General features: G+C 40.9%; 3 protein-coding genes and 5 non-coding genes across 11 annotated transcripts; all 8 read left to right on the top strand.

Annotated features, from left to right (window-relative positions):
• Positions 1-761: 761 nt before the first annotated feature.
• On the top strand, positions 762-2,200 carry atp5if1b (ATP synthase inhibitory factor subunit 1b). Its single transcript, XM_076299949.1, has 3 exons — positions 762-1,046; positions 1,523-1,632; positions 1,871-2,200. The coding sequence occupies exons 1-3, from the start codon at positions 978-980 to the stop codon at positions 2,004-2,006; spliced, it is 315 nt and encodes a 104-aa protein (XP_076156064.1). The 5' UTR covers positions 762-977; the 3' UTR covers positions 2,007-2,200.
• Positions 2,201-7,043: 4,843 nt separating this feature from the next.
• Positions 7,044-10,038, top strand: rpl13a (ribosomal protein L13a). The gene is made up of 7 exons (XM_076299311.1): positions 7,044-7,095; positions 7,999-8,071; positions 8,411-8,476; positions 8,938-9,039; positions 9,282-9,367; positions 9,553-9,612; positions 9,790-10,038. The coding sequence occupies exons 1-7, from the start codon at positions 7,075-7,077 to the stop codon at positions 9,997-9,999; spliced, it is 618 nt and encodes a 205-aa protein (XP_076155426.1). The 5' UTR covers positions 7,044-7,074; the 3' UTR covers positions 10,000-10,038.
• Positions 7,835-7,915, top strand: LOC143139959 (small nucleolar RNA Z195/SNORD33/SNORD32 family). The gene has a single exon (XR_012990484.1). It is a non-coding gene; the product is annotated as a small nucleolar RNA Z195/SNORD33/SNORD32 family (small nucleolar RNA).
• Positions 8,267-8,342, top strand: LOC143139961 (small nucleolar RNA Z195/SNORD33/SNORD32 family). The gene has a single exon (XR_012990486.1). It is a non-coding gene; the product is annotated as a small nucleolar RNA Z195/SNORD33/SNORD32 family (small nucleolar RNA).
• LOC143139960 (small nucleolar RNA Z195/SNORD33/SNORD32 family) lies at positions 8,581-8,656 on the top strand. Its single transcript, XR_012990485.1, has one exon. It is a non-coding gene; the product is annotated as a small nucleolar RNA Z195/SNORD33/SNORD32 family (small nucleolar RNA).
• LOC143139964 (small nucleolar RNA SNORD50) lies at positions 9,123-9,194 on the top strand. The gene has a single exon (XR_012990488.1). It is a non-coding gene; the product is annotated as a small nucleolar RNA SNORD50 (small nucleolar RNA).
• Positions 9,408-9,490, top strand: LOC143139963 (small nucleolar RNA SNORD34). Its single transcript, XR_012990487.1, has one exon. It is a non-coding gene; the product is annotated as a small nucleolar RNA SNORD34 (small nucleolar RNA).
• Positions 10,039-10,133: 95 nt separating the features above from the next.
• Positions 10,134-25,761, top strand: LOC143138875 (heterogeneous nuclear ribonucleoprotein R-like). Of its 4 annotated transcripts, XM_076299310.1 has the most exons (15): positions 10,134-10,786; positions 12,188-12,345; positions 12,587-12,705; positions 12,793-12,900; positions 13,038-13,151; positions 13,624-13,800; positions 13,967-14,102; positions 14,812-15,017; positions 17,542-17,691; positions 18,165-18,286; positions 18,655-19,190; positions 20,847-20,927; positions 22,987-23,085; positions 23,221-23,298; positions 25,702-25,761. In XM_076299310.1, exons 2-15 carry the CDS (start codon positions 12,192-12,194, stop codon positions 25,743-25,745), a joined length of 2,124 nt encoding a protein of 707 aa, XP_076155425.1. In that variant the 5' UTR covers positions 10,134-10,786; positions 12,188-12,191; the 3' UTR covers positions 25,746-25,761. The 4 variants fall into 4 exon arrangements, with proteins under 4 accessions (XP_076155425.1, XP_076155423.1, XP_076155424.1 ...); XM_076299308.1 differs by having other exon boundaries at positions 22,987-23,298; positions 25,699-25,760; XM_076299309.1 differs by lacking the exon at positions 25,702-25,761 and having other exon boundaries at positions 23,221-25,408.
• Positions 25,762-26,119: the final 358 nt, after the last annotated feature.

Below are 26,119 nucleotides of genomic sequence, written 5' to 3'. Positions count from 1 at the left end.
GGCTCATTTACACATTTATACATAATATTTCAGAAAGATTCCAATAGAATTATTTTTTACATGATGTAAATAATCAGCTGTGGAAGTTTTGTAGGGATCATCAGTTCTTTAGCCTATTCTGTAATATATCCATAAACTGGATGGTAACACAAAAAGCTACTACCAATGCAATGCGATTACTTTTTTCTAACTATCGTGGTATTGCCAAAAATCACTATTTTTGACTTAGAGATTTAGATCAATAACCTTTTGCCAAAATCGTGGATTGTACCTATATGACTTGGTCAATATAGCCTACCTAGAGTGGTGCAAGATCAGATGTGTGGCTACATCTCTTAAACCGCATACACGTAGAAGGCGGCATGCGCTGCGCTCGCCGGTTGCGCTTGGAGCTAATGACCCCAAATATTTGTGTTGTGCTTGCCGCCAGGGCGCAAAATATGATTTACAGCGTGCCGTGTTCAACATGTTTGGCTCGGCGCAGAGACAGACCAGTTCTTGCGTGCGCAAGCCACTGAAATGAATGAGTTTCAGAGTGCAGCGGTGCTTTGGGATCTACCACGCTCTACACAATTCTACCAGAATTGAACCCTTAATTCTAATTGGCTTACCATTTTCTAGATTTATCATTTATATAAGCCAGAAGAACATGGAGCAAGTGTTGTCACTACTAGCGCGATGTCAAGTTGCGTGAACTGCCCCCTACGTAAGCGGGCTATGCTTTCCGGCTGTACCATTAGGCTATTGAAGTATTCGGTAGCCTAATTAATTTCTGGATCGTTTGGCAATGTAAACGTGGGCCTGTAGAAAAGCTTAGACTGCATAATTAACTACGAGTGAAAACAATAGGCTAGTCTATCTTTTCACGAAGCATTTTCGATAAGTTCGGTCTCCCCATGGAGTTTGTGGTGGGGGCCATGTAGCCTACGTCTATTTTAGCAAGGACACGCGTGCATGTTATTCAGTGGAACCGTACGATGGCGAGATTCTTACAAGCAAACTTTAGACATGTGTTGGCTACGCAGTTAAGGTTGTCATCCGATAAGGTATGCAGGGCTCCAAATCGGCTATATCATGTAGGCCTAGTGTAAATTATTTTCTTTTCCCGATCGGTGTCATTTGACAAAGTCCAAAACACATCTTAGGTATTTTATCGCCTACGCTGTCAGTCTAGCCCAGCCTTCGTGTACTCTCAAAAAGGACTGTTGGAAATAACACATTGATGTGTTAGGTAAGGACAACACAATGCAGATCTTACGCTATTCACAATATCTGCATTTCGTTGTCTTTGTAGGCCTACTCTGCACAATGACAATAAAGTTGAATCTAATCTAATCTAATCACAAGGTCATCAAAAAGTGTTTTCAAGCATGCTGCACAATTCGCCTAGTTGTTAAACAACATGATTGTGGCATTCTTTCAGCCTAATAATGACCACAGCGAAGGTATAACACGTGTTCCTCTGCAATATAACCAAACCAACTTTGAGATGTGTCTGCGTATCTGTTTAAATCTGTCATAGTCGGGTGAACATGGAAAAGGTGTAGGTAAAGGTGGTGCGGGCGGAGGGTCTACTCGAGAGGCGGGTGCTTTTGGGAAGAAGAGAGCAACGCAGGAGGAGATGTACTTCAAGTGAGTGTTTCTAATGCACTTCGGCTGTTTGACATGTTAAAACCATCGTTCACCATAGGAACTGTTTTGGGAAGTGTTATTTGGGTGTTTTGTAGCAGTTCTGTGCCTTGTTGAAAGACATTTTGTAGCCTAGACTACTTTTAAAAGGCATGCTACCATTTGACCTCACTGGGTCATTCATTGATTTTCTATCTTTTCTAACTGACTTTTCTATGGAAACATCTAATAATACAACCAGACGTAAAGAGAAGGAGCAGTTGGGAGCTCTGAAGCAGCACCACCAGGAAGAGATAGACCACCACAAGAAGGAAATTGAGCGGCTGCAGCAAGAGATCAAACGCCACGAAGGGAAAATCAAAGAACTTAAAGACTGAATGTGGCTTCACAGAAGTGCATAAAGCTTGCGCCTGTTTCAGACTTGGTGATCGTTTGTGTTGCATGATCTTTGCCCTAAGTTCTACTTATCTGATTGTTACTTAAGTAGGCTATGAGATTATCAAAACGTGTTTACCTAGATGTCAATGTCTGTATGTAGGGACTACTTTTCTGTAATTTAATAAAAATGAAAAAAGAATGGTAAGCTACCCATATCCACTTAATTTTGTAAACTCATCCTTGCCCTAACACTGTCACAGAAACAGCCAAGTCTAGTTGAAACATGCGCTTTAGAACACAGTGGGGCCGGTTCTAGCCTAGGCCAGGGGTTCCCAAACTTTTCCACGACAAGGCCCCCCAAATACCACTAGGTTCTGGCCAAGGACCCCCTTGATGTTTTATTAATTAAACCCATCGACAATACTACGACAAATGTAAAACTACATTAAGCTAATATAATAATTGTTTTAGCCACAACCACATCGGCATACAGTGTGTAAAAATGTTATTTGGGGCTTTCTGCTATATGAGAGCCATCACTCTACTATTATTCCCAGTCATTATCATGGGAAATATGTTCAGATATGCATCACATTATTATAATGGCATTGTATAACAACCCTCATAGTATATTTTAAATGTTTCAAATGTATTTATTTCTTGCTTTTATTTTTCCCTCCAACTTGCTGAGGCCCCCCTGGCACCCCCTCGCGGCCCCCACTTTGAAAACCACTGGCCTAGGCTACTTGGTGGGCTGGTAGAAATATTGGGTGGGCAACATAGCAAAGCGGTGAAATAGAATCAAAATTGACCTAAACACAAACAACAGAGATGGGCCTTTAGGCCTATGTGTTTCAGAGCTTGATGGCAGTAATGATGAATTTACAGAATGCTTAAAAGTGTGCTTATAAAGCTTGGAGTAGTTTGGCCTCATATGCAATTTGAAGCTTGGCGTGTATCATACAGTGACATTTTTGGACAACATCTGGTAAGTAGCCTATGTGGACTTTTGTTGGATTCTAGGCCTACTAGGCTACACAGAAAACTGCAAAAATCTATACTCCAAATAAACAAGTTGCCACTCCATAACGTCAATCTTGTTAGTCTGGAACCAAGACTGCTCGCTTACTGGTGTGTTTTGGGTCATTGTCTTGTTGAAACACCCATTTCAAAGGCATTTCCTCTTCAGCATAAGACTACATGACTTCTTCAAATGTTTTGATGTATTGAAACTGATCCAAACACCACAGTATGAGAAACATCCCCATAACATGAATTGTGCAACACCATGCTTTACTGTCTTCAGTACTGGCTTGAATTCAGTGCATGGGGGCCGCAGACAGTTTGTCCAACGACCCACATGCACCGAATTCAAGCCAGAGTACACCGAAGATATATAAAGCATGGTGGTGCACAATTCATGTTATGGGGATGTTTCTCATACTGTGGTGTTGGACATATTTATCGCACTGCTGGAATACCTGTTCAGTAGTTGGTCGACTCCATGCAACACAGATGTGAAGCAAACACTTCTAACACTGCTATTTTTTGCAGCCTAACATTCCTTTTTCTTCACTTTCTGTAAAGGTATAACTCAAACTTGATCAATTTTGGTCATGTTTTTTTTTTTAATTGAATGTGCAGTGTTCCCAATTGATGGAACAGCTATTCTAAGGATTTTGAGCTTTATTCCATTTGACTGCTATTATTCTGTACATAGCTGTACCTGTCTGAGCAAGGCCCTTTGTCTCAGATTACTCAGTTGACTGGGAGGGCAGATCTAGGAAGACTGTTGGTTGTTTCAAATCTTTTCCATTTGAGAATGATATAGCTTACCGTGCTCTTGGCCACTTATGCTGCAGACATTTTCTGGTATCCTTCCCAAGATCTGTTTCTTCACACAACCCTGTTCTGCAGGTCTACGGACAATTCTCTCTACCTCGTGGCTTGGTTTTCACTCTGATGTAGCCTACCATCAACTGTGAGAACTTTTAAAGACAGATATGTACTCATAATGTGCAAAAAAATCATTTAGGCACAGGTGGACTCCGATGAAGTTGTAGGAGCATCTCAAGGACCATAGAAGTTTAGGATGCACCAGAACTCAACTGCAAGCAAATGGTCTGAATACTTAGATACTAGATATTTCAATCTTTCAATCTATAATTTTACAAAGCACTCCAAACTGTCTTTTTTGTGGAGTAGGCCTATGAGCATTGTGTAGATTGATGATGAAAAAAAGATTTAACACGTGTTCCTCTGTAATAATACAGTAGTCCACTTTGAGATGTGTTTTCTGTCATTAGTTGGGTGAACTTGGCAAAGGTGCAGGAAAAGGTGGTGGGGGCGGAGGGTCCATTCGAGCGGCAGGGGGTGCTTTTGGGAAGAAGCAAGCAACGGAGGAGGAGATGTACTTCAAGTGAGTGTTTCTTATTATGCACAGTTTGACATGTTAAAACTGTTTTCACCATGTGAATGTGTTGGGAAGTGATATTTGGGTGGCAGGCCTTGTTGAAGACGGTCTCAAAATTAGTTTGTAGCCGAGTAGCTACTTTTAAAGGGATGGTTACCATGCATTTGCCCTCATGGGGTAATTTTCTATGTTTTCTAACTGACTTTTTTATGGAAACATCTAATAATACAACCAGACGTAAAGAGAAGGAGCAGTTGGGAGCTCTGAAGCAGCACCACCAGGGAGAGATAGACCACCACAAGAAGGAGATCGAGCGGCTGCAGCAGGAGATCAAACGCCACGAAGGGAAAATCAAAGAACTAAAAGACTAAATGTGGCTTCACAGAAGTGCTTAAAGCTTTGTACCTGTTTCAGACTCGGTGATTGTTTGTGTTGCATGATTGTTGCCCTTGAGTTCTACTTATCTGAGTTAAATATGAGGTTATTAAAATTAGTGTTGATTGAAATGTTGATTTCTGTCTGTAGGACTATGATTTCTGTACTTTAATAAAAATGAAAAAGAATGGGAAAGCCTGCATCATGTTGTATCCTTGCTCTTGCACTAACACAGTGATGGCCAATTTAAGTCAAGTCAAATTGAAGAATGGGCTATTTTTTGTGCATATGCCATCAAGTCACACAACTCCAGTGTAAAATGTTGCATATTTTTCATAAATCCATCAAGTTTCAAAGAGCTGTCTTTTATTTTTCACCCATTATAGATCATGTAAATCCATGAAGATGACCACGATATTGACGGAAAAAATACTTTATTGATCCCCAAGGAGAAATTGCAGCAGGACTTATATCACAAAACACAACTTGCAAAATTACTTGAAGTCTGAGTAATATACAGTATACAGGTATCCCCTGTGGTGCCCCCCTGCTGAGGCACTCAGACATGCGATCCTCTGGCACAAACTGTCTGTCAGGCAATCCAGGATGTTAAGGTGTTGGCATATTTTGGAGCTTTGGTGGCAGTAGCCTATCTTGATTATTATAAGTCGTCTCTAAAGGAATGGGGTTCAGTTGTGCAGTTGTGTGCTGATATTAGCTATTTGCCAATCAGTATCAGTATATTTATAAAAGTAAGTAATAGTACGGTGTCTTGTGTAATCTCACTGGACTTTTTTTTGTGTGTGTGTGCATATTTTGCTAGTATAGAGTCTAAGGAACAAGATTTTGTCATTAAATTTTCAAGATTCATTTTCACACTTAGATGACATCATTTATATAATGCATAATTAAGACTGGGACTACTATCACATGGGGGTCAAATGTGTAAAAATGCTGGTAAATGGGGTATTTTGCCTAAGTTTTGGGTGCTGATTCTAAATATCATATTTACATAGTTGATTTTCTAGTTTTACACCTGCTAGCATTTGTTGCCTAAAACTGGCCTAGGCAACATAGAACGGGTGAATAGGGTAAGAAATTTAACTCCTTGATAATCTTATGAAACTTCACTAGTTGATTATTTATGTTGCGACAATATTTTTTTGCAATACAAGTTTTCTGAAAATATATGTTTATGAATGTAATTTAACAATATCTCATTAATTATGCACTAATTTGCATACATTGAAAGTTTTTCATTTCAATTTAATTTCACTTAAAGAATGCCAAAACATTACACATGTCTCATGCCGCTTTACAGAGTGTTAAACATACAGAGAGGGCCCATGAGTAACAGGGGCGAGGAAAAACTCCATATAATTGGAGATACATATAGGAAGAAACCTCGAGCAGATCCACCACTCAAGGGCCTGACCCATCTGCCAAGGGTCAGATACAGAGCAGTAAGATACATGATAAATGAATCGGTTAGTTAGGTGAAGAGAATAGAACATGGTGTTTAAAGCCACCTGAGGTATATGTTACAAAGAGGTAGGATGGTTACATATCCAGTATGCATGAATCTTATTGTCAGAAAGTTCAAATAGTCCAGTGTAGGGAATGAATTGTCCATGGAGATTAGGAGTTGTCATAGGGCAAGTAGTGGGTCGCTAGGTTTCGCGGGCCAGGAATCCGGGCAAGGGGACAGCAACTACAGGCGATGATAGGGCAGTCGGATGGGACTTCAGGTGAGATGAGGGCCAAACACAAGGATGGCTGATGACCGGTAATGGTTTACTTCACAAGTGAGGTAAGGAGGAAGAAAGAGAGATATAGAGTGGGTTATTAATATAAGTATATATATATATATATATATGGTACTATATAGTGTTATACTATAGAGAGAGGGAGAGTTGAGAGAGAGAGGGGGAAAAGAGGGAGTTGAACAGCAAGACAGAGAGAAGAGGTAGGAGGGAGAGTTGAGAGAGAGGGATGAGGGGTTGTACGGCGTGACACATGAAAAGTCCATGGCACCGCTATGCAGCATACATAAGTATAAGTATATATTTCATTTGGATTTTGAAATCCTTAAATATCGAAGTAGTTTGCTAGGTCTCTCAGTTGTGATCATGGTCACTGGATGGCAGTGGTGGCAGTAGAGATCAGCTCAGCACAGTTCTTCAACGAGGAAAAAGTCGTCACTTCCCGTACAGCTGAGACTCCTCCCTCGCCCCTGCCTTTTTCACTGGACCAACCCGTCCGTCTTTCTTTTCGACATCATGGCGGACCGGTTCAATAAGGTGTGTTGAACTCGTGAAATGTAAACGCTTAAATGTATTATTACATGTATCGTGACTGTTTATCCGCAGAGCTAAAGCTGTTACCCACCATATTTTATGTTTTATGAATGTGTTCCAAGAATGTAACTTAAGGAATGTAGGTAATTTTATTGAAATCATGACATGCTCCCCAGCCCACGTTTACGTTACTGAGAACATACAGTTCAGAAGCTAATGTTGGCGTTATTCCTGAACCAATCACCTGCATTACTAACTTTTAATGTCGACGAGGGTTGGTTGTGTATTCTGGATTTGGATGCATTTTGTCGTTTTAATGATTCTTCATAAGGCTGGATGTAGGAGTATAAGATATTAGCGTTAGACTTTGCTTGTCTATCTAGCCTACTAACGCTAACGTTACTTAGCTGCCAAGTTACGCTATCGCCTAGGGTAGTTGACCACGCATGGTACGTGAGTAAATCTGACCTTGTCCTCGTTAAATAACCAATACTAAGACCCATTCCCCTATTCGAGGTTAATCGTAAATTACCGTTAGTCTTAATTCTGTAAATATTATTCTGTGGAATAATTGTGTGTGTGTGTGTGTGTGTGTGTGTGTGTAGCCTTGAGTACAGCGGATAAGCTACTGCTAACTGCGCAGGGCTAAGTTGACGCTAACTCGAGTGACCCAACTTTAGCCGTTATCTCGGTTAAAGCGAGGAAGTAAATTCTGAATTTACCAGTGTTGACCTCTGCTTGTTTTGTCAATGATGAATTTCTCACTTGAGTATTCGAGTTTAACGACCATGAGAGTACAACATGCACTCCCATCTGAGACATCAAGCACAATGATTAACGTTAGTTTAACAAGTGTGTTGGCTGTTAACATTCATTGAGTCTTCCCTTATTTGTCTATTTCCTTAGGTTCTGCTTATCGATGGCAGGGGCCATCTCCTTGGGCGACTTGCTGCCATCGTGGCGAAGCAGGTCTTGATGGGTGAGTACAAATGTGTTAAAAGTAATGAAACGCGCATGCCACTTAATGTGTTCAATGCCTTGTTGCTCTTGATTTAGTTGATGACCAACTATCCTAATGTATAACAGCATTGCCTGGACTTGAGAGTTGACATCTATTTAAGCCATCAATAGGAAAATGTGCCATAGTGCAGAACTTGGTGTATTCATGGATACTGCTGTCAGTGATGCCTTTACCCATCTTGTTTGAGTTAACTATGATAAGACTCACATGCACTACCATCTGAGACAGTAGTATTCCTTAGGCAAACTGTGGACCACATCCTGAGCATGTTCATCAAGGTGTTTATTTTGCTTACAGGCCACAAAGTGGTGATTGTGAGATGCGAGGGAATCAACATCTCCGGAAACTTTTACCGCAACAAATGTAAGTAGAATGTTCTTAATCCTATTTATGGATAACTATTTGTTCTATATTTGCCCTCAGTGGGCAAATGCTACAGTGCAAAACTTGGTATATTCTTGGATACTGCTGTCAGTGATGCCTTTACCCATCTTGTTTGAGATTACCATGATAAGACTCACATGCACTACCATCTGAGACAGCAGTGTTCTTTCAGTGGTTTCTTGTTAGTGGAATGAGTGGCCTAGTGTTCTGTGTAGTTTTTTTTCAGTATGTGTTGACTATTCCCCGTGCACTTAATTATGTTTTTTTGTTACTATTATGTGTAATGTGGGCTTCAACTTTAAAACTATTGAATTAATTGAATTGAAACTATTTAATTAATCTAGTGTTAATATAATGTAAGTAAATTTGGACAAAAGTGTCTGCCAAATATCATGACCAAAAAGGTGCAGCAAATGTTGATGGTGTTTTTGTTTTAACAGTGAAGTACTTGGCCTTCCTGCGCAAGAGGATGAACACCAACCCCTCTAGGGGACCATACCACTTCAGAGCTCCAAGCAGGATCTTCTGGAGGACTGTCAGAGGTGATGTTCTGTGCGTCTTACTGGGAGAGGGGATAAGGAAACCAACCTACAGCTCTACTTAATTAAAGCACGTGACCTTCCCCATGCTATGATGTACCTTTATCCCGAACCTGACTGTTCTGATGAGACATCCTTACGGATCTGACTACTGAGCTTGGCTAGAGTGTTGGTCTTTTCATAGATGTGATGGTTGGTCACTTGCCTAATGAACACTTAATTTGACCTGTCCACTTGATTGACAGGTATGCTTCCTCACAAGACCAAGAGGGGACAGGCTGCTCTTGACAGGCTAAAGGTGTTTGACGGGATTCCCCCTCCTTATGACAAGGCAAGTTACTATTTTGTTCATGTGTTAAATTGATCATGAGGTCTGTCAATGATGTTTATCCTTACTAACCCTAACCTACCTTGTTTGAGAACATATGAGAACTTACAAGTATCTGAGACAAACACAAATTATTCCTTTGTATTGAAGGCATTCATGGGGTACTAACAGTTCATTTATGTCAACAGAGGCAGCGTATGGTGGTCCCAGCCGCTCTGAAAATTGTGCGCCTGAAGCCTACACGTAAGGTAAGTCGTGTAGCATGCTTGGTAATGTGCTGGCTCATAAAGGAAGATGAATAGATGGAATTGTCCTTATTTGTGCTGTAATCAACAGGCTTAATGGTCCTGTTGGTTTTGCATGTAACTTTTATTGTACATTAAAACGATAGATTTGTAATGCTGTTTCGTTTTGGTTCATTGCAGTTTGCTCTTCTTGGACGCCTGGCGCATGAGGTTGGCTGGAAGTACCAGGCCATCACTAGCACGCTGGAGGAGAAGAGGAAAGCCAAGGCCAAGCTTCACTATGCTAAAAAGAAGACTCTGGTCAAGCTGACCAAGCAGGCGGAGAAGAACGTCGAGAGCAGGATTGCTCAGTACACAGATGTTCTGAAACAGTATGGTGTCCTTGTGTGAGGGAGTTCAACGGACAACAATAAATGTTTATTAAAATAACTGTGCAGACTAGTATTTTGTCAAGCCACACATTTTTTTTAGTCAGTACTGTAAATATAGACTGTTGTAGGTGAGGTGGTTGTGTATTAGGTCTAAAACGTATGCACTTTCACTTGTAAAAGCTCTTTGCCATTAAATGTGCTTGCGCTTACTGTGATGAATACCTATGCATCTTAAAATGGCAAGACTGAATTGTCGCATGAGCTCTTTGAAGCATTCTCTGATATTAAGAGTATGAGGTGTATGGAAAGATGCAGTGTGCACAGCAATTACAATATGTGGTCTAAGAAAATTGACTACTTGCTCACATTTTAAAGCTTCAAAATACAAAGTTTGGAGTCCTTGATTGTATGTGACTTAAGTGGGATGTGCCTGCACAAATGGTCTAGAAATGTGTGTTTTTTTTTGGAAATCCTAGCTTTCTAAAATCAATCGAACAAATGCGCACAAGCTCTACCATTGCTTGGGATGCTTACCTTTACCAGCTATGGTGTACGCCGACAAGGACGGGGAAATAAATGAGCCAAGTTATCAATGATACGGCGAGGCCCTGAGCATCACAGTAGGAAACCCCGTATCAACAACGTGCGCGTACCCCAACGCTGGGGTCGCGTTGACCGCGAGAATCGTGTACGAGCGGCGCCGTCTGGAGTCTTGCAGGAATCATTTGTCAAATATTTTGCAAAGTGGTACTATTTGACGAAAGGAAGCGTGGTATTTACTGAACAGGCCGTTCTTCAGAACTGTGGTAAGCAAGTAATCGTGTTTGCGAGTTTCCAGTTTTTGCCCAGCCAGTAGGTATCTGGACCTAGCCAGACCTAGCTCAAGGTTTGAACAAGTAGCTAACGTTCAGTTTAGGCCGCATTTAATTAATGGGACGACGAATAAAGCTTGTATCTTGGTTTTCTGGTCTTTGTCTCTTACATGGCATGTTCCACTCATACATTGTTGTTGTAAGGATGGTTTCAGGGAAGATGTGGCACAGAAAATGCTACCTTATTAGCCGAGGAGGGGGCGGAACGGTCTGTTTGCTAGTTTGAAACATTTGAGACATTCGCGGACTGTCTGGGCAGGCGCATTTTGTTAGCTGTTGTCACTTTCAGGCATGCCTTTCAGCGTGTTTAAGTAGGGAAAGTAACAGTCGCGCTAATATTAAGATCAAATAAATGATATACCCCATACACGTAATGAAACCTCACGTCATTGGAAATGTTTGCATTATTTGTAACGTCAATAGTAAGACGTCTTAAGATGAAATACTTCATTTAATTGACCAATTACCTAGTATTCTAGCCGATTCACCTCCACAGTGTATTAACAAAGAACGCTTGTTAGAAAGGAGAGATGTGGTTGTAGTATGTCAAAATACAAGTCAATCTATGAAGAGGAGGCGTCAGAGGATGCTCTGTTTGTGTGGATAGGTAATTTCATGAGCAACAAGCGCTTTACGGAGCTTAACTATTCCCAGTGGGTTCACCCAGAGCCAGACATTCTCTGGTTCACCTGACTTCCCACAATCTTATTATTCAAGACATTTTTTGTAATGCACAAGTGTCGTTCGTACGGAGCCCCTTAGGGGACATGAGCAAAAAAAAAAACTGAAGTTTAGTTTCGTGTGCTCTAATGAAAAGGTTTTGTGTGAGCACCTGAACGTTTCGTGTGAGCAAGGGAAACCAATGGGCTTTGTTAGTCTATAAAGACTTTGTAAGTCAACATTATATTATGCAGCATCATATAGTAAGCTAATATAATGTTGACTTACAAAGTCTTTATAGACAAAGTCTTTACAGACGAAACTTTCAGGTGCTCGCACAAAACATTTTCATGTGCTCACATGAAACAAAACTTAAGCTCATGTCCCCTTAGGGGCTCCGTAAATTTTGCATGGCTGACAGGACATACAAAGAAACTAAACCGGTGATCAATATCGACTGAGCTGGATCGAGAGGAAGTACTCGACCAGCTGTGCTACTAATGTTTTTTTCTAGTTCTGATAGTGATAGTTATTATTTCAGAATAGCTACAGCGAAGCATTTTACCGTATGTTATACTGAAAAACAACAGTGGATGGCACATAAGGTGCGCTGATTTGATTGAAAGGCCATGACCTCAAATGTGAATAGTGAGTTTTGCAATTATTGGGCTTCAGGAGCATGGCTGCCGAAGTGAACGGCAATTCGACTCCGGTCAAGGAGGACGAGGAACCAATGGACATCACAGTAGCACACACAGAGAATTACCAGACACTCATTGACGCAGGACTCCCCCAGAAAGTAGCAGCAAGTCTTGACAATATCTTTCAAACAGGTAAGCCTTCGCCAGGTTTGTATGCAATAGTATGGATTTGGAACTAGGCAGTGGTATCAGTTGGACTGCAGGAATAGTAGGCTCATGGAAAGGAGTTGGCATGTACACTGCTCCACTGAGCACCACATTGCATGCCAGTAACTCTCAGAGGAGGGTCACTAGACACTCAGCCATGAAATGCTGCCCGTTTACATCTGCTATTATTAATAGATGATCGGTGGTGGTTGTGGATGTGTTCTAGGGCTGGTGGCATACGCTGACCTGGACGAACGGGCCATTGATGCTCTGCGGGAGTTCAATGAGGAGGGAGCCCTGTCAGTCCTCCAGCAGTTTAAAGAGAGCGATCTTTCCCATGTGCAGGTCAGTGTGGCCAGTATCTAGTGCTGTACTAGAGTTTGTGTTCTTGAGGCAATCTGTTGATTTGAGCATCATTAATCTCTGTTGCAGAATAAGAGTGCGTTTTTGTGTGGTGTGATGAAAACCTACAGACAGCGAGAAAAGCAGGGCAGCAAAGTCCAAGAATCTACTAAAGGCCCTGATGAAGCCAAAATAAAGGTGAGGCTGTCGAGGCTTTCGGTACAAATAAAGTTTAGGCTATGATGCTGAGAACTTTGTAAGTGCTCTCAGTTTAATATTCACTCAGTAGTTGAAGTGCATGTGTATAAATAAACTTGCTGTTTTTTTCCTTGAAGGCTCTTCTAGAGAGAACAGGATACACGTTGGATGTTACCACAGGCCAAAGGAAGTATGGAGGCCCACCACCAGAGGAGGTGTACACTGGGTCCCAGCCTGCAGTTGGTACAGAGGTAAGAGTTCTCTGTCTCGTTCAGGAATTGAAGGGAATATTCTATGTCTAGTCAGCGCAAAGTCGGTTGGATAAGTAGCAATCTGATTTTGGTGCATTTGTTGCACCTTACAGAAACTGTAGAATGTTGTGATCTGTGCAGGAGAAGAAATAGTTATTATGTAGGTTAAGTTAATTGCTAATCAGAGAGTATTGATAAGAAACATTTCGTGTGACTACTGTAATGTTTTAGGTTTTTTATTTCTAGACCCTGATCAGGTATTGAATAAATTGAGTCAGTATGAAATGTTAATTTGAATGAAATGAGAAAACTCAAATCATCTGTTGTGACTGGCAGTTTGTTAGTGATACACCGAATAAACACATTCCAAAACAGTGTCAGTATTTCTTGTTAAGTCATATGGTGAATTTGGAATTGTCCACATGGATTAATATTTCATTACTTCTTTAAAAGCATGGTTCTCTTGTGACAGGTATTTGTTGGGAAGATTCCCCGGGATTTGTATGAGGATGAGCTGGTTCCACTCTTTGAGAAAGCTGGCGCCATCTGGGATCTGCGCTTGATGATGGACCCGCTCTCTGGTCAGAACCGAGGATATGCCTTCATCACGTTCTGCAATAAAGATGCTGCACTGGAGGCGGTAAAGTTGGTAAGATCAGTTAACCTATGACAAATGGGGTGAAGTGAAGCCTCATTATTCACTCACTACTCATTATACAGGTTGTGGTTGTATCTGTTTGCCATATCGCTTATCTCACAGCAACCGTTTGGCTTTCATGTGAAGAACTAAAAAAGCTTCTTTGTTTTTTGTCTAGTGCGATAATTATGAAATCCGGTCGGGTAAATATCTTGGTGTTTGCATCTCTGTTGCAAACAATCGGTTGTTTGTTGGGTCAATCCCCAAGAACAAGACCAGAGAAAGCATTTTGGAAGATTTCAGCAAAGTAACAGGTCAGCGAAAGATTTTTGTTATATCTTGAAGACATTTTTTTCAATAATTCTTGAAATCCTGTCATACCCATGCCTCCCTTTATCATGTGAGTGTTTATAGTACATGCAAAGGTAGACAAAACAGATACACACAGTCATCTTATTTATGTTCTAACCATAACTATTATATCTATTTTGTAGCAGTTGAATTAGGTTTTTTTTTTTTTCATCTTTCATCAGGCATTGGTTCTCAAAGTGGGGTCCGGGGACCCCCAGGGGTTCGCAGCACATTGTCAGGGGGTCCCTGACAAACTTTGCTACAAAATATGAAATTCTTAATTAATCGCCAACAAAATGAAAGTTATGTGAAGCAAACACTATGTGTTCAACACAATAGGCCTACATTTGACAAAGAAACAACAATCCTTTAAAAAAATTCTACATACTGTCAAAGTTTGCTAACATGACTATTGTGGTATTAGCACTATGTTTTAAAATACATATAACATAAGCATATAACAGAAAAAAAAGGCTACACAGCTACATGATTAACTTAAGTTTTATGTGTTGCGATTACGGTAGGGTTCTACCATATGGCTAGGGGTCCTTGGAGAATTTTCCACTCCATGAGGGGTCCCCGGCCCACAAAAGTTTGAGAACCCCTGCTGTAGAGGCTTCTTCGTACTCCCTGAACTTTTGCCTTGTGTTTGATTCCCCTTGTGTCCACTAGAGGGCCTCACTGAGGTGATCCTTTACCATCAGCCAGATGACAAGAAAAAGAACCGAGGTTTCTGCTTCCTGGAGTATGAGGACCATAAATCTGCAGCTCAGGCCAGGCGCAGGCTCATGAGTGGGAAAGTGAAGGTCTGGGGCAACCCAGTCACTGTAGAGTGGGCCGATCCAGTGGAGGAGCCTGACCCAGATATCATGGCAAAGGTTAGATTCACCTATTTACAAACTAAATACACTCCAAGCATCACCGATGAGCTGTATGTTCCCCCGTGCACACTTTGGAATTGCTTTCTCATTCAGGGGTTTTTGAGAAACTGTCTCTTAGTTTCTTGGTGAAATGATTGTAGTATTTTGCTTAGGGACTGTACGATATTTACCGGGGGGGGGGGGGGCCCTAAGATAATTTTTTAAGCCTTAGGGGAAGGCCCAGGAGAATTTTTTTGGCCTGGGGGGAGGGCCGAGGAAAATAATTTTTTCCTCATCCATGATATTTTTTTTCCCTGATCAATGATCCGTTTTCGATATTTTAAAAGGTTTGTAGGCCAAAACATGATTCACGTCTCTTTGACAGAGTGGGCGAGTCCAAAAAGTCGCAACCCTACCTGAATCTCCCACAACCCCCCTCGTAAGCTTGCCGGTTTTTAAACATGGCGTCTAGCAGTGTTGCGCGGTCTGCCCGAAATTAAGCGGTCGCCCGGTCACCCGCAGTTATGAGACAAAATATTTTATTCGGGTTCATTTGCGGGCGGGTCAGTTAAAATTAATTAAATATATATTTTCTACAAATAGGCCTAGCCTACTTAAAATATCACAAGAAGGCTAGCATCAATACAGTAAAGCATCAATACAGTAAAGTCAACAGTAAAGAAGCTGAAGACGGGAGTTAAAATAATAAAGACACCCCTTCAGGAAAAGCGATATAGGCTATGGGAAATATTTGGAAAAGCTCTTAAAGAAGATGACAGTAGTACAAGTTATGGTCTATGTAGGCCTACTTCTTGCGAAGCCATTTAAAAGTATGACGGCCAAAACGGGCAGCCTGCAGGAATAAATGTTATGGCACAGACTACACAGCCTTATCTACCGGTATGTATAGGTTCGCGCATGCATAAAAGTTACCTTAGTTCGTTGTGTTTGTGACTTTAAACAGTGGATGTGCTTTAGTAAAGTTTTGTGCTTCATTCAGCATTATAAACCAGTTCTTACGCTAACGTTTTGACCAGCAATGTATCTCTCTTGCCTACCTTGCCACACCATTTCTGTTTTCGAAAGATAGATGTATGTCCATGGCCTTCAAATCTTATCCTAGTGTTCTAATCCTTGGTGGTTGCGTGCGTGCTTGCGCTCTTATTCTCATTCTCTCTCCTGCGCAAACATTATGTCCTGCATTCCTAGTGCCGACTCCGTGTAGTTCTACTGCATAAAGTTTCGCAAATAAATTAGTTTGTTAGCGGGTCGGATCGCGGTCGGGTATAATTTTGTCCTAATTAATATTCGCGGTCCGAGTTGCGGTCGGGTTGATTAAAATATCGGGCGACCGTGGGCCGCTTGCGACCAAACCCGCGCAACGCTGGTGTGTACCCGTGTGTGTGTATGTGTGCTTAGACATTTGCTGGCCGTTTTAACCTTGTAAACATAATTTTCGACCAGTTTTATTTGATTCACGTAGGGGGGAGGGCCTAGGAGAATTTTTTGAGCCGGGGGGGGGGGGCCCTGGGGGAAAAAAATTTACCAGGGGGAGGAGGGCCAGGCAGAACATTTTTAACCCGATCGTCTGGCGACCGCGACACCCCCCCCCCCCCCCCGCCGCTAAATATCGTACAGTCCCTTATCTATCCATCCATTTTTGTCTCTCTCACTATCTCTCTCTCTTTTGCTCTCTCTGGATTTATCTATCTGTGTGTACTATTGCTAGCGACTTAACAGCCCCCCTGGAAGATAATTTGCAAAAACATTTACTGCCACATAATGAAACTGGTAATATTCTGTCTACCTGTGCTTTTCACGTGGTTGAACAAGTTTGACTTTCACAATGTTGGGCAAATAACATAAGCGGCCCCAGGTTTTGTAAATATATTGCTTACTGATACTATTGTTTCAGATTACTATGATTTTACTTGACTGCACATTTTTTTAGACATTTGCTAGGTATGTCATGAAAAGTATATGAAGTTATTGACCGTGCATTGATGCTGTATTAATGCCTGTCATTCTATTCAAGTTGAGTTTGTAGTTACAATGCTGTATCCTAGCGATTGTCACCCATCGTGCAGATTAATTTAAAATGGCCTTTGTCAGAATTAGTTCAGAATTATAGACAGGACTCGGTTTAAGGCCGGTTTAAGGTTTATGGCATATAGCCTTAATTTGCAGCTGAGACTAACTGCTAACAACAATGATAGCATTCTTAACTTTGAAACTAATGCTAATTAAGTTAATCTTAACTTTGCTTCTTTGAGAAATTTGTCCTAGTGGAAGGTTATCTAGAATAGCTAGAAGCATAGCTAGAAATGGTTGTGAGTTTTTGAGCTACACCTTTAATGGACATCTAGTACATGGTATTAAATGGGTTTTCACAGATAGATGTATTTTAAGGTAATATGTGTTGACAAGATAGTTTCAGATAGTTAGCAGAATTAGATTTAGATCAGAAATTCTGTCAGAAATGTTGCATGGAAATTGTGCTTCAGCAGGTAGTTTATAGGGGCTGTCTTCTGGTGTTTGTCAGGTGAAGGTGCTATTTGTCAGGAACCTCGCCACGCCAGTGACAGAAGAGCTCCTTGAGAACACATTCTCCCAGTTTGGGAAGCTGGAGCGGGTGAAGAAGCTGAAGGATTATGCCTTTGTTCACTTTGAAGACAGGGATGCTGCTGTCAAGGTGAGCAATGGTTAAAGTCTATATCAGACATGATGATGTCCATATACTCGCATAATAGGAGTCAACAAACATTCAATTCAGTGGAGTATTGTGATATTTTGCAACTGGTGTTCACTATTAATTGCTATTAACTCAAACTATGAAGTTGTGGGGACGTATGCTCACTTTCCAATAAAGAATTGTCAGGCATTCATTGTGAAGAACTTTACCTCTCTCCATCTTCCTCACATCATCAAGATGTCTACTTATTTCTTTTTAACCCAAAAGTAATCCACAGGAGTCGTTGTCATCCACTCAAAGACTGTACAATAGATTGTATACAGAAGGCCTACATGTAGCTAATTTCAGCAGTGACATTTAGATTTATCTCATATGATACTGTAGGTATGACCTTGACTCTCACATGGTGCAGATATCAGTGTTGTTTACCCTGTGATGATTTATCAGATTATCTTGTGTTTTGTTATATTTAGGCCATGCAGGAGATGAATGGGAAAGAGCTGGAGGGTGAGGAGATTGAAATTGTTCTTGCCAAGCCTCCTGATAAGAAGAGGAAAGAGAGGCAGGCACAGCGACAGACCACCAGGCCGACAGGGTGAGTTAAGAAATTGGGGGATATTCCTTATCAGGTAAACGGAATAAACCCACACCTTGTTTTGGGTGTAATGGCCTTAAGTAATAAATTATAAATTAATAAATGAAAAACACATGATCAATTCCTTTTGGTTATTGAGGACGCCGACGCACAAATACATTTTAATAAAGTCTAATGCTTTTAGCCTCAGTTACCTTATCACTTTAGAAAGATCCTGTAACTAATACAATGAGCCATTGCTCCTTTCAGAGTGTCATATTCTTTGCAAACATTGCATTTTTAACTTTGTAACCAGATTGAACCAGATTAGTAAGGCCTAAATTGTTTTGCAGTTGATGTATTGCCTGTTCTGCATGTTCTGTTGTCAGGTACGATGATTATTACTACTACCCTCCACCACGCATGCCCCCTCCAATGCGTGGGCGGGGACGTGGAGGCCGAGGCAACTATGCCTACCCACCCGATTACTACGGTTATGACGACTACTATGATGACTACTATGGTTATGATTACCATGACTACCGAGGCGGCTATGAGGACCCCTATTACGGCTATGATGACGGCTATGTGGTAAGGGGGAGGGGCGGCCGGGTGAACCGAGGGGCCCCACCTCCACCTCGTGGCCGCGGGGTCCCGCCTCCACGAGGCCGAGGGGGCTATGGCCAGAGAGGGGCTCCCATGGGTGTGTCAAGGGGGAGCCGCGGAGGCCGAGGGGGTCCCCTGCCCCAGCAGAGGGGCCGTGGACCTCGAGGGACCAGGGGGAACCGTGGGGGCAACGTGGGTGGCAAGCGGAAGGCAGACGGCTACAACCAGCCCGACTCCAAACGCCGGCAGACCGCCCACCAGAACTGGGGCTCCCAACCCATCGCTCAGCAACCCCTGCAACAAGGTGGCGACTATTCTGGTAACTATGGTTACAATAATGACAACCAGGAGTTTTACCAAGATTCTTACGGGCAACAATGGAAGTAGCAGATTGGCAAAACTAAGGAGTTTTAAAAGGAGATTAGGAACATCGATTGATTGGCTTTCAACCCTTCATCCTTTATAATAAAATTATAGGACTAAGGAAAATTCTCATTCTTTACAAAATTGGCTTTAACATACTTTCTGAAATATGTATTTGTTGCACCATGACTATGGAGATAAGTGTACATACACAAGCTTTCCTTATATGTTTTAATCCTTCTTTTTGCTTTTGCTTGTGGTTACGTGGGACATCTCTGGTTTTAAATTCATGAAAACGCTTCTTTCCTTTTAAGACGTTTGATTTATATTTTGTTGGTTTGTGTTTTTTTTAAGCCAACATCTGACATTTTTAAAAGGTGGACTTTCATTGAGAAAAACCCAAAACAAATCAAGAGCATCCAAATCATGAAGCCCTTTCACAAAAGTGACTGTCCACCGTCCCCCTCCCTCACTACCTTGGACTTTTTGATTTTAGATTTTTACTAGGTCATCATAGGAATCTGCTTGTATATAAAGGCTTTTAAGTGAGACTTTTATTTACAGTTGTGTTGCAAACCGAAAAAAAAAAAGTATCCGCAGACTACAGGAAGAACCAGGTTTTCTTCTTATTCTGGGATGGCAGCGCTTAAGTTGTGTGTTTAGCATTTGTAGAACTAGGCTATATGTGTTTTTTCTAAAACTGTTTCAAGCAATTTCAAGCATTTCTCTCTCAAATTTGCCCTTTTAGACAATGGGTCTGGCTTACTAGCCAAGGCAGTTTGTTCTTTGATGTGCTTGTATTTATAACTTGTTCTTGTTACATTTCAATAAAACGCAATCATACATCATTCAATTATCAACTATTTCAAAAATTCAGTTTTGTTATGCCATATTTTGATTTGACCAATTGTGACACCAAGAACTATCTCAACAGCGTGAGTAATCTATTATTATCAAGGTCATGAAAATGCCATTTTTGAGATGAGATGCCAAGGCCAATTTTCATTTGGTCACATACACGAAAATAACCATGTTATTTGTGGATGAGAAAGGATAATTGGAGACATTGTGTGCTTGAATGGATACAGTTTTAAGTAGTAGAGGATATAACCCTTTGCTTTCGAATCATTACTCTTTTTACTATTTTCATGTTAGAAATCAGCCAGATGAACAGTTTTTTTTTTCTGTTTGTTGGGAGAAATGGCCCCTATCACAGTGACACCCGCAGTCTCTCAAATGTGCCAGTTTACACTTGCTTTAAAAGCAATTTAAGATCTTGTCTTTGTCCACTGAATTTGATCTTTATCTCCAGACACCCAAACTTCTGGTAACCAAAGCGTCAAACTTAATTAGCAAGACAAGGCTCTCTTTTGCGCTTCCTTCTGTTGACATAATAAGAGCAACAGGGTGGTCTCAAGCCAATCCGAACCAATCACACTCTCTATGCCACTGCCAGAGCTCTAGCCTATTCACTCCTAGCCACTTCCCATAGTTCTGTTCATTCCTGTCTGTACATTTTGGTTTCAGCTCTATTTTCTCCCTTGTTTGGAACTTAACGGTTCTTTTTGTTTTGCTTTTGTTTAAGTTTCTCCTTTTATTCCGAATCACCCAGGTGAAGACGCGAGAGCAGCAGCGCGTGCGCGAGGAACACACCTGTTCTCGGCTGTGTTCTGCTCCCTCTCCCAAATCAAGGGTGAGCCTGGTTTACCTCTTCACCGCTAAACTGGAGCTACTCTCACTGTGTCCAAACTCAATGGTTTTGCTCAGTAAAATAAAGCTCGGCTAAATGAACAGCTACTTAGTGGCTACTGAGGCAGTTATGCTGGTAATTTAAGGCAGATGTCGTCCGACTTGACCAAAAGTGGTGTGGTGTGATGTTTGACCAGGGACTTCGAAAGAAATTTTTTTTTTTGTTTTACCAGCCACAGGTAATATAATGCAGTTGAATCACTGTTTGGACAACTAGTCATATTTTCATAGATAAATTATTAATATACTATGTTGTTTTTCTAGCAGCCTGATAAAGAAACTAGGATTGCTACCTTCTTGTCTTGTAGTCACACTGAAAAGAATGGTCATATTCACTTTCAAACTCACCATCTATGAGTTGCCTTTTAATTGATATGTTAAAATCAGCAGTGGACCCTTACAAATTGTGAAGGAACGGTACATTATATGGAAGCTTTTTTCTTCCCAAGAAAAAGAGTGATCTTTACTGAGCAAAACAGGGAGACTACCCCTTACCAAAATGTGTCACAAACGCACCATCTTACCATGGGTACCCAAAAGGTTCAAGTGGCCAGCACACCTATGATTACAACTATGTTGATTGAATTGGTCCTGGACTGAAACATGTTTCACCTGCAGCAGTATAAATACTGATAAATATGGATTTCAAAATTGGCCTTACTATGATCTGTCAAAGTGCAATGTGGTAACAGTTTGTCACCCACAATAGTCAGAAGTATCCAACACATTGATATTGGGACTGCCGTGGCTGCTCTACGATAATATTAAGATACCAAGTTAAACTCTCAGAGATAATTGAAGAACTTTGTTGGGGGGAAAATGGCTGTTTTTTTGACCCGGGGGGAAAAATCCCTCAGATTAGCACTCGGCCACTATTACTTCCAATTGGTACCTGCACTCACAAAGAGGAACTGTCCTCAATTTTGTCTGTACAGAATCCTCAAAATGTGTGTTGTTAAGAGGTCAGAATCTTCAAAACATTTTGCAGTCTTGTAGCACTTATCTTATATTTATTAAGAAATGGTTAGTGAACATTTTTTGTATAATCACTGGTCTGGGTATGCATAGCCTGAAGTACTGAAATACTCAATTTGTATAAAAATTGCACAGATAGTCTTGAGAGGAGGTCTTTGAGAGATGACCTCGTAGAAAAACGAAACTCAAATTATGGAAGGTCTTTGAGATCAGACACTGGATGTACTCTTGACTGGAACCAATCTTGCAGAATAGCCCTTGATTTCTGATTGGCTCTGATTGTAATGCACACTCACAAGCAGGATTGGCAAACTCATGTCAGCGTTGTTCCTGCATTTCCCCCCACAGAATCCTCAAAAAGCTACACACTGCTCTGTCTAATCTGGTTCAGATTGGTGAGAATGTGATATGCAATGTGATTTCTATGTCTGAGAAAATTCGAATAAGATGACATATTTAGGTCACTCTTCTCAGGACAAGGGCAAAAATGTATTTTCACTTAAATTGATGACATGATTATTATGTCATGGTACACTGTACTGGAAAGGAGTAGATGTTCTGTTTTCCACAGGAGCTGTAATATCTTAAGGGATTTGTGTACAATGCATCACACCAGAAAAAGAGGTTTTTTATTTGAAAGAATTTGTGATTTTTTGCATCTGTCTAATCATCTATTGGATTTTCTCAACTTGTGAATATTTGTTTGTGAAAACATTTTCTGAAATGAAATCCAACTAATATCTGCCGGAATATGATCACCTGTTCTTGTTACAATTGAGCAAATTTGTCCTTCTCCCATCCTGGCCTCATAAACAACACAACAACAAATACAGAGGAAAATCAAACAAACTACCTCACATTTTCGATCTCCAATCAGAGCCATTGATCTGTAAACAATAAAGTGAACAGACAACAGCAAATAAAGCAATGTGCTTCATTTCAGATGCCATTCAGGGAAAATAAAACAGTGTAAGTAAGGCATTCTTGGGATTTAACTCGTTGCTTTTGTCACCTGACTTATCTATTAGGACTCGTGCGTGAGGTGGCCCCCGGCAGAGTCTTACGTCACGCTGTGGACTCGCCTGTTGGGGCCGCACGGAAGACACGGACATCAGGACAGTTCTTTGGTAAGGAAGTCCTTTGCAGAAAGAAAAGAAAGAAAGAAAAAAAAGAAAAAAGTTCTGTTCTCTCCCTTGTGTTCCTGCCTCCCCCCCAACCAATTCCCCCACCCTGCTTTTCCATTAACACCCTCTGTGATCCAGATGAAAAGAATAAGGAATGTTGGTCCGCCACCAGGAAATCCCAGGAAGGCATAGAGCCGGCCTCAGATTTGATTTGGGGTAAGAGGAAAAGAGAGAGAAATAACTCCATTGTACCTCTTCTCAGTGGTACAAGGAGCATGTTGAAATTGATCAAATCTCTGCATACTGCGTTAACGCTTGCTACGTGTGAGCTTGGGCACAGGGAGAGTTTTTCGGAGAGGGGGGTTGGTGGTGGCTAAGCTTTTCGCCGGCTTTCTGGCTGCAGCATGCAGACTGCCAGGCACCTGCCAGAGTGCTATGCTTGTGAAGAGAGCTTAGGGAAGTGATTGGCCAAACTGCAGAAGTACAGTTGCTCGATAAAAACTGACAAAAGGGGCAGACTCAAATTCTTTGATTGACAGCCAAAGAACAGCCTTTTCCTACTTCTCTCCCCTTTTCATCCTGTATTCTAGTCACATGCCAATGGCTTCTCGTATTTTAACTTCTTTCCTGTTGTAGAGTTTTATTAATAACAATAGTCTTCTCAAAAAAAGAAATAATTCTTTCCTCATTTGCCCTATTTCTCTGAGCGACGAGTGGAAGCATTACTCCTCTCCTGCTTCAGATCATTTGTGTTAAAGCTCTTACATTTGCCTATCAGATTTGCACATTCCTTCCGCTATTCGCTGTAACTGGTTGTGGATTACAGACGATTCACAACTTTATTCGCCAGTTTTGCATATCCTCGACTGAGTTAATAAAATCTCAGTCATAGATTAGCAATCTAGGCCAGTGCTTTTCTAAGATAGGGAAGTGAGAGGAGACATATGTAGGGCAACATCAACATAATTGCAGAAGGGTTCTCGACTGTTGAAATGGCTGATCTTTATTGCAATATCTACATTGTCCATTATCAGCAACCATTCATCCAATGTTCCAAAGGCACATTCCGTTTACTAATCTGATATCATTTTAAAATGCTAACTGAGAAAACATTCGAGAACCATTTTGCAATTATGTAAGCACATAATGTAATCTGAAAATTGCTGCCCTGATTAAAAAAAACAATGCAACTGATCTCATCTGATATTCTGTCTATAATGGAGTTGAATGGAAATTTCCCCAAGTGACCCCAAACTTTTGACCCTTAAAGTATATTGATTGAATTACACACCCGAAGTTGCACCACAGTGATGTACGTAACATTTATAATATACCACAGTGACAGTAAATTTCAATAGTTTTTATATTTGGCAGGTGTTAACAGTTTGGGATGCACAATATTGGATTTCGACCAATAATCAATATGCCAATATTTTGTAACTCGTTTTGGCCGATTGCTGATACTGATATATGCCAGAAGAAAACAAAATTAAGGGTCTCTCCTCCACTGGAATTAACACATTACTCTCATTGTGATGGCTGATATACACAGCTCTGGAAAAAAATAAGAGACCGATGCACATTTTTCTGATGTCATCCTATGGTTACGGAATGACATTCTAATGAGTTGACGATCATATTCAAATTTCCAATGGTCTCGTAATTGACCATCAACTCCTTCGAATGTCACGCAGAAACCATAGGATTACATCAGAAAAATGTGCAGTGGTCTCTTAATTTTTTCCAGAGCTGTCACTCATAAAAAAAAAATAGCAAAAGTGTTGCAAATGTGAAATACCCAAACTAACATATGACATTTTCAAATACAAATGTAGCCTATCTGAACATATTTGTATGATGCTTCCTCTGAAACCCCAATAGGGATTATAGTAGTCTTGCCGATTTATCTGCCGATGCCGATAATACAATTCTTAAGATGTTATCTGCCAATACCGATGCTCTACCGATAATATTGTACATCCCTAGTAGCAGTATGTTTCTCTCTAGTTACCTTTGGTAATAAAAGCAGGTATTAATTGAACTGAACATGCAGTGCTTTAAAATCAGTAGCACAGCCAGCAATGCATTAGATCTTGTGCTCTTGCTTGCCAATTCTGTATCGCTGTCAGTAGTCAACACTTAAGCAGTTGCGCCATATTAACAAAATATGTTTTCAACCTCACCTGTAATTCATACTCAATAAAGTTTTTATGAACAATGCATTTGTGTGTTGGGTTTGCTTTTTTTATAGTTACATTTTAATTTATGTGTTGAAAGAATCAACTGAATAAGGGCTCCAATTGGTTTTAGCGTTTATTCTCAAAAGAATCCATCTAACAATCCATCTAACCCCACTTTGTAGGCTACAGGGGCAAACTAATTGTCTGGCACTGATCTTGGCACATTTCTTATTCAATTCTGGAACGTGTTAAATTTTAACTCACACATTACAGAGCCAAGAAGAGTCCATGAAATATTCTTGGAGCGTTTATGTAATTGAAGACTATCTGAGTGTATAGCCCTACCTGCGCAGTTGCCTCTGTAAAATATCACTCTCAGTGATTTTTAAACTGTGTGACTGTGATGTTTCTCCTTCCCACTTTGATATTTCCCCAGCAGTACTTCATGCCCTTGCTGGATGCAGTCACTTGAGGGCACTGTAGCCACTTCCCTATGCCTTACGTACAACAGCAACCCCTCTGCCCCCCGCTAATCAAGCTGTGATCCAATCTGTCCTAAAGGTAATAAATATTGCTAACGGCCGTTGTCATAATGGAAAAGCTTGTGCTGTGTCAGTTTACAACTTGGTGAAATGTGGGCGTAATGCAAAAGACGTGTAATACCTCATGAATGGAGGGGCAGTAATTGCGTCTCACAAATTACCGTGGGTGTGCTAAAACGAGGCTGTTAATTTACCATTATCTTGACGTATGGGAATTTATTTGCTCTCAGATACAGTGCATTCCCCTTGACATGGTTTTGTGCCTGAAATCTGCACGCAAATCAGACTTTGCCCGTCTTTAATGTGTGTATTTTA

Source organism: Alosa pseudoharengus, unplaced genomic scaffold, assembly GCF_046254945.1.
Source record: "Alosa pseudoharengus isolate Yale_2024_CS ecotype anadromous, Long Island Sound unplaced genomic scaffold, YU_APseudo_1.1 YU_APseudo_1.1_scf_22, whole genome shotgun sequence".
Lineage (NCBI taxonomy): Eukaryota > Metazoa > Chordata > Actinopteri > Clupeiformes > Clupeidae > Alosa > Alosa pseudoharengus.
Note: the sequence above shows the minus strand (reverse complement) of the source record. Positions and strands in the feature narration are given on the sequence as shown.

What these genes read in the sequence shown, in the direction of transcription:
- LOC143138875 (XM_076299307.1), top strand. Translation starts at nt 12,192, where the DNA reads ATGGCTGCCGAAGTGAACGGCAATTCGACTCCGGTCAAGGAGGACGAG. An exon ending in TGACAATATCTTTCAAACAG is followed by an intron (nt 12,346 to 12,586) that starts GTAAGCCTTCGC and finishes GATGTGTTCTAG; the next exon opens with GGCTGGTGGCATACGCTGAC. An exon ending in GCGATCTTTCCCATGTGCAG is followed by an intron (nt 12,706 to 12,792) that starts GTCAGTGTGGCC and finishes TCTCTGTTGCAG; the next exon opens with AATAAGAGTGCGTTTTTGTG.
- rpl13a (XM_076299311.1), top strand. Translation starts at nt 7,075, where the DNA reads ATGGCGGACCGGTTCAATAAG. An exon ending in GGCGAAGCAGGTCTTGATGG is followed by an intron (nt 8,072 to 8,410) that starts GTGAGTACAAAT and finishes TTTTGCTTACAG; the next exon opens with GCCACAAAGTGGTGATTGTG. An exon ending in GCCTGAAGCCTACACGTAAG is followed by an intron (nt 9,613 to 9,789) that starts GTAAGTCGTGTA and finishes GGTTCATTGCAG; the next exon opens with TTTGCTCTTCTTGGACGCCT.
- atp5if1b (XM_076299949.1), top strand. Translation starts at nt 978, where the DNA reads ATGGCGAGATTCTTACAAGCAAACTTTAGACATGTGTTGGCTACGCAG. An exon ending in TAAGGTTGTCATCCGATAAG is followed by an intron (nt 1,047 to 1,522) that starts GTATGCAGGGCT and finishes AATCTGTCATAG; the next exon opens with TCGGGTGAACATGGAAAAGG. An exon ending in CAGGAGGAGATGTACTTCAA is followed by an intron (nt 1,633 to 1,870) that starts GTGAGTGTTTCT and finishes TAATACAACCAG; the next exon opens with ACGTAAAGAGAAGGAGCAGT.